Raw genomic sequence first — 5922 nt, forward strand, 5'->3', positions numbered from 1 at the left:
TCCCCTGACCTGTACAGGCATTGTGTAAGCAGCAGGATCAATGAGCAAGCCAACGCCACTACGTAAGAGAACAGCCTTCACAGGCAAGAACCACATACCTGGCTTTAGGGTCTGTGTGTATCCTAAACCGATCAGGCTGGAGTTGTTCACTTTGGCCTAGACAGGAAAAAGATAAAACAGTGAAAATGGTAGGCTTGGGCCGGTGAGATGGCTAGCTCAGCGGACTAAGCATCTGCCTGAGCAAGTGCAGGGACTGGGGTTCAATCCCCAGCAACACATGCCATGCCAGCTGCGCAGTGAGACCCTGTACCCGTTATTCCACCAAGTCAGAGCTTTAGAATTAAATAATCTTTTCCCACCACCACCTCACTTTTGAGATTCAATATGAAATATATACAGAGTAGATACACATGTCCCTGCTCAAAGTCCCTGCAAGCTCTGACTTCTCAGAAGAGCAGACGGAGAGTGAAAGCTCTTGGCAAACAACCCCTGCTCGCTCTTCCTTTTTGCTCATAACATCCAAACAGTGAGGCCCCTTCCCCTTACTGTTAACATGCCTGATGTTGAGGAAGCCAAATTCTGTTGCCAGCTCAGGAGACTTAATGGACTGCCTACAGATCACACAAGCCAGCAGACACCGCTCCGAAACATGAGACTTGCCCATTCCACCCCAGGGGGGTGCAGAGTCACAGTGGCAGCAACAACAGGAAGGAGCCCGACAGGCTTCACTACAAAACCTGTGGGGCAAGTCAACCCCCTAGGAGCAACACCCTGAGTCTATAAGATAAGATGCCAACTGCCTGCTGATTGCTTAATGTGTACTGCAGGAACTGGGAACAAGAATGAAAAAAGGGAGAAAAATACACATTTAAAACTCTAGGCCTCAGGCTACCCCTCTTTCCAATGTGCACTATGGATCCCGGTGGAAGGAAAAGACTCAGTAACAAGGCTGTCTGGCCAATGCAGGCTTTCACCCACTGTGTGCCTGTGGACAAGTTACCCAATCCACCTTCCTAAGCTTCCAGTCCTTCCTGCACAAGAAGGACAATTTATTTATTTTTTGTCTTTTTGAGACAGGATCTCGCTACGCAGTTCAGGCTGGCCTTGAGCTAACTTTGTAGCCCTGGCTGGTCGCAAACTTGTGATGATCCTCCCCCGAGCCTCCCAAGTACTGGGATTACACATGCATGTGGCACCGTGCCTGGCTGAACATAGGGGTAATTTCAAAGGGAAACAATATAGTATCCCCCCCAATGGGACTATATGCAAAAATCCACAGGTGAAAAGCCTAGCACCTATTATCACTATACTGTTTCTATTTGGGGGGAGGTTTTTCGGGTTTTGCTTTTGTGTTTTTGAGACAGGGTCTCACTCCGCAGTTCAGGCGGGCCTTGAGCTCACAGGTGTGCACCACCATGCCTAGCTATCACCATACTGTTTGGGACTCTTCACAGTGAGAGACTCTCTAGCCAGCAGACGAGCAGCCCCCCAGGTACCCACCGAGAAGCAGGCATCAGGGTCGATCTGATACTTGGCTGCTATGCCAAAGCGAGTGTTGCTGTTTCCTGCTGTCCAGGCAAGATTGACAGCGGTCTCCAGCTTCTTGTTCACCTTCTGGTAAATGGAGCCACCAAATTCCGTGCCATCATTCCTGCAGACAAGCACAGCAGAGATGCCTTGCTGACCAGGGAAGTGAGCTGGCACCCACAGAGCTGCCAGGTGGCAAGAATCCATGCACACTGAAAATGGACTGAACCAATCGCTGGTCCTAGGAAGGCCAAAAGTTTACCAAACTTCACAAAACAAGAACTAGGGGCCAGGGAGATGGCTCAGTGGAGTAAGCGCTTCCCTGGCAAGCGTAAGGGCCTGAGTTCAATCCCTGGTTCTGCCCAAAAAAAAACACAAGAACTAAGTGCAAGAAGCCAGACAGGAATGAGACAGGCTGGCGCAGCAGCACACGCCTAAAACTCCCACCACTCAGAAGCTGAGGCAGGAGACCACAGATTGAAAGCCAGCCTGGGCTAAGTGGCAAATCTGAAGCTGCCTAATCCCTAAGTTTCCCCAAGATTCAGGGAATTTTTCATCTTCAAACAGCGCAGCAGCCTGTTGAAAGCAACAGATCTTCTCAGGGCTTTTAATACAATAATCAAATGGAAAAACTTATTGGACTTAAATGCATTCTTGTTTAAAGGTCAGAATGTCCAGAACATTCTAAAACCACAAATGTGACACTCCTGTACCAGGCGTTCGAAGCCACAAACAGAGGGAGCTCCCTGTTCCAAGTCACCCTCAGGGAGAACAAGAGACATCTGTTCCACATCCGGGGCCCAGCAACAATGGTGCAGCGAGGAGGAGGAAGAAAGTCGGCAGCCATCATGCCAAGCCCCAGAAGCCGCCAGGTCCCCTCGGAATTCAGGGAAAATGCTGAGCCTCTGTATGGGGACGGGGCTGGGATTGAGCAGCCTGGTTTCCTCCCAGCACTGATGCCAACTCCCAATCCTAAACCAGGGAAGTACCCGACATTTCCAGGGTTCTACATTTAAAAACACTTCTATGCCTTAGTGTCTTTCCTAGGTAGGTCCTCTTCTTTTGATTCGCATACAATAAATTGACCTTGGATGAAGTTTGTTTCTGCAAATTTCAACACATGCAGACCTGCATGACAATCAGGACACAGAACAGCTCCACCCGCCCAGACTCCTTCAAGATAGCCCACCCTCAAAGAATGTAATCATCATGTCTATCTAAAATTGTGCCAGGGGCTGGGGAGATGACTCAGTGGAATAAGCGCTTCCCTGGCAAGCACAAGGGCCTGAGTTCAATCCCCGGTTCCGCAAAAAAATAAAATAAAATAAAACTGTGCCAATAAAGTTAACTATGAAAAAAGAAAAAAAAAAGCCCACCCTCTGCACCACACCTTCCTGTCCACCTCTCTAGTCTGAGACTTTTTAGTTTCAAAAGACTCAAATTTTTATAAACTAATGCTAAAAATTCCTCACAAAACATAATTGGAAATAGTTTACAAATTACCACGTAAGGTCTCAAAAAGCCACACCTCTAGCGACCTCTAGTGGAAAGAAAGTAGGTAAAGTCCTACCCTTCGGACACCACAGGTTCACACCTCACAGGACTAAAAGGAAATTGCTTTGGTGCTCCGCCTGCCACCTCAGCACTTGGGCTGAACCCTAACAGGCCCTCTCGAACCTACCCTGTGTTCTCTGCTTTCCTTCACCATGCTGTCCAATGGTTAATAAACTGTTAAACACCCAACCATGCAGAAAAAAACACTCTTTCGCTGGGCTCAGCACTTTTTTTTTTTTTTTTTTTTTTTTTGGCAGAACCGGGGATTGAACTCAGGCCCTTGCGCTTGCCAGGGAAGTGCTTATTCCACTGAGCCATCTCCCCGGCCCCTAGCACCTCTTCATCTGTCTTCCATCACTGCATTTCATTAAGCACAGCAAGGTGACCCTCAGTCATTATCTGGCGGAAGAAAAGCTGTGTCTCCTCCCCCAGTGTCCTAATTCGATAGCCAGAATCCAAAGCATCTCCGGAGCCCAGAGTGACCCACCTCAGCCCTACTGGCCTTAATCAGTCCTTGGGCGGTACCAGTGGCAGTATCAGTGGTTCACAGAATAGAGAATCTAAGGCAATTTAGGAAAACAAATGCTAGCACATCACTTGGCTTCTCCGATGCCAACAGAATACACTATGGGATTAAAATGAGGGGCAGCTCTACCACGCCAACCCAAAGTGGCCACCTACACGTTAGTGTGAAGCTGGAACTCATCCGTCTTGTAGCCAACTGCAAAGTTGCTCTGGGTCACTCGGGACTTCGCCGTCTCGAAATTCATCTGGTAGCCGGCCAGCCAGCCCTCGTAGCCCAGCACCAGGGCGCCACGGATCGAAGGCCCAGCAATGTCGAAGTCCACGTCACAGCCCAGGTTGATGTGCTCGCGCTTGTACCCCGTCTTGATCTTTGCATTTTTTTTCCTGAAGGAAAAGCCATTTTATTCCCATCAGAAGCTAACTCGCCTTGGTACAATCAGCCCAAAATATGCAAAAGCAAATTTAAAGCCCATTTAAATGAGGGAGTGCCGGGGCTGGGGAGATAGCTCAGTAGAATAAGCGCTTGCCTGGCAAGTACAAAGGCCTGAGTTCAATCCCCAGTTCCGCAAAAAAAAAAAAAACAAGGGAGTGCCTGTAGGTGTGTGTAAGAAATCAGGGCCCAGGTCTCGGCCAGCCGTCGCGCAGGACACAGCCCCCCTTGGACTGGAACCCAGGCTGCAGGAAATCCCGTGGGTGAGGTGAGAGCACACAGAATCCAGAAGAGCAAGTGCGAAGCTTCCCTTTCCCCCTTCTCCACAAGCTTAGTGGGGCACAATCCCAGGCATTTATCAAGTGGAGCCTAATAACTGTGAAATAGATGCAGCTGCTACCTGCCAAGCCTGTGCAAGAAAGGTACCCCCCAGGAGGGCAGCTACAGTTTTAGGGAGACCCAAACATGAAAACACACCAGTCCCTCCTGAGTGAGTGCAGCAGGGAGCCGGCTTTGGCGCCACATTCATGAGTCCCCCTGAGCACACAACTGAGAGAGCTGGGTGCGAAGTGGAACTCGGGCCTGGCAGACAAGACCCCCAGTTCAGCCTGACGACGTCACATTGAAAACTAGGACTGGTTTGGTGCCTCTACCGCCTCTTCCTCAAGCTCATCTGCAAAGGTGTCACCATGTCTTTTATCAAAAGTAAACAATGGAGAACAAGATTACATCTGGCAAATAAGACCTGAACTGTGTTCATCTGACTGTCTCTGTCGCTCAGCTATAAAGGGTCCCTTTGTCCCACCAGCAGCTGCACTCTCCAGAGACCACAGGAGAGACAGGTCCGTGCACAGCCCCCAGAGCGACACGGCCCTGGCCACTCCTAGCTTTCTTTATTCACACTCGGATTTGGGTGCTCAGCTCCATTCCCTCCTCACAGGAACCACTGGTTCTTGGAGACACGGCCAATGACAGGTCTGGGGCTCCCGAGCTACAGCCTGAAATACCTATCAAAGCTAGCGAGGATGTAAGGATTTAATAGCAGACGTGGTTTCAAAGACAGGACTGCGTGAGCATCAATAAGAATAACCACAAATGAGAACAAATAAAATAGGCTTAACCTAGGAATTCATAAGGACACACAGAACACAATCGTCTTCAGAGACTACTGAAAACGATGCTGAAGCAACAATGCTGTGCTGAGAATGATAAAGTAAAAGAAGGAACTCAAATGCTGATTTATCTCTTCCATACTAACCACACCTTAAGGTCACCAAATAGAGAGAAGTTTCAGCAATAAATGAAAGAATTATGTTTGAGGGATTATTCCCGCCCTATGCTTCCTACTGAGCTACTGAGTGGTGCTAACATTCGCAGAGGGAGCACAGGCCTTTCCGTGCAGCCCACCCACACGCTGCCAACTGGGCATCACCTCCCTCGCAGCCCCAAATCCAAAGGTGATTGGTTGGCCACTAACTTACCACGAGCAGGCAGGGGAATGCGCTGAACAATACGCAGAGGGATTACATCAGAACAGGGAAACGCACTCTGCATGCAACGCCATGGAACACACGCTCTCATTTCAATCCATACAGGGCAAGTGGGGACAGAGAGAGGAGCCTCTGTAACTAGAACTGCGCAGTACGTAGCCAGGCGCAGACTGCACACCTGCAGCTCCGCCACCTACCGAGCTGAGGCTGAGGCTGAGGCGAGAACCAACAACGCAGAGGTCCTCCTGAGCTACGCAGGGAGCTCAGGGCCAGCCTGAACTATACCCTGTCTCAAAAAAAAAAAAAAAAAAAGACTACAGAGCCCTAAGTTGGCTTTTGGTTTTTTGGGAGTTAACTAATTTTTCATGAACTACTCTTAATTCTGCAAGGGAAAAT

The 5922-nt window shown here is 49.3% G+C and overlaps 1 protein-coding gene across 1 annotated transcript in view; it reads right to left on the reverse strand.

Annotated features, from left to right (window-relative positions):
• Positions 1-5922, reverse strand: part of Vdac1 (voltage dependent anion channel 1) — a 23793-nt gene that overhangs the window by 1796 nt on the left and 16075 nt on the right. The window contains exons 6-8 of the mRNA XM_004629354.3: positions 3763-3990; positions 1501-1651; positions 68-156 (exon numbers count right to left, since the gene is read on the reverse strand). Coding sequence (XP_004629411.1) covers positions 68-156; positions 1501-1651; positions 3763-3990 — 468 coding nt within the window. The remainder of the gene's footprint in view (positions 1-67; positions 157-1500; positions 1652-3762; positions 3991-5922) is intronic.

This window comes from Octodon degus, unplaced genomic scaffold (assembly GCF_000260255.1).
Source record: "Octodon degus isolate 3935 unplaced genomic scaffold, OctDeg1.0 scaffold00029, whole genome shotgun sequence".
Lineage (NCBI taxonomy): Eukaryota > Metazoa > Chordata > Mammalia > Rodentia > Octodontidae > Octodon > Octodon degus.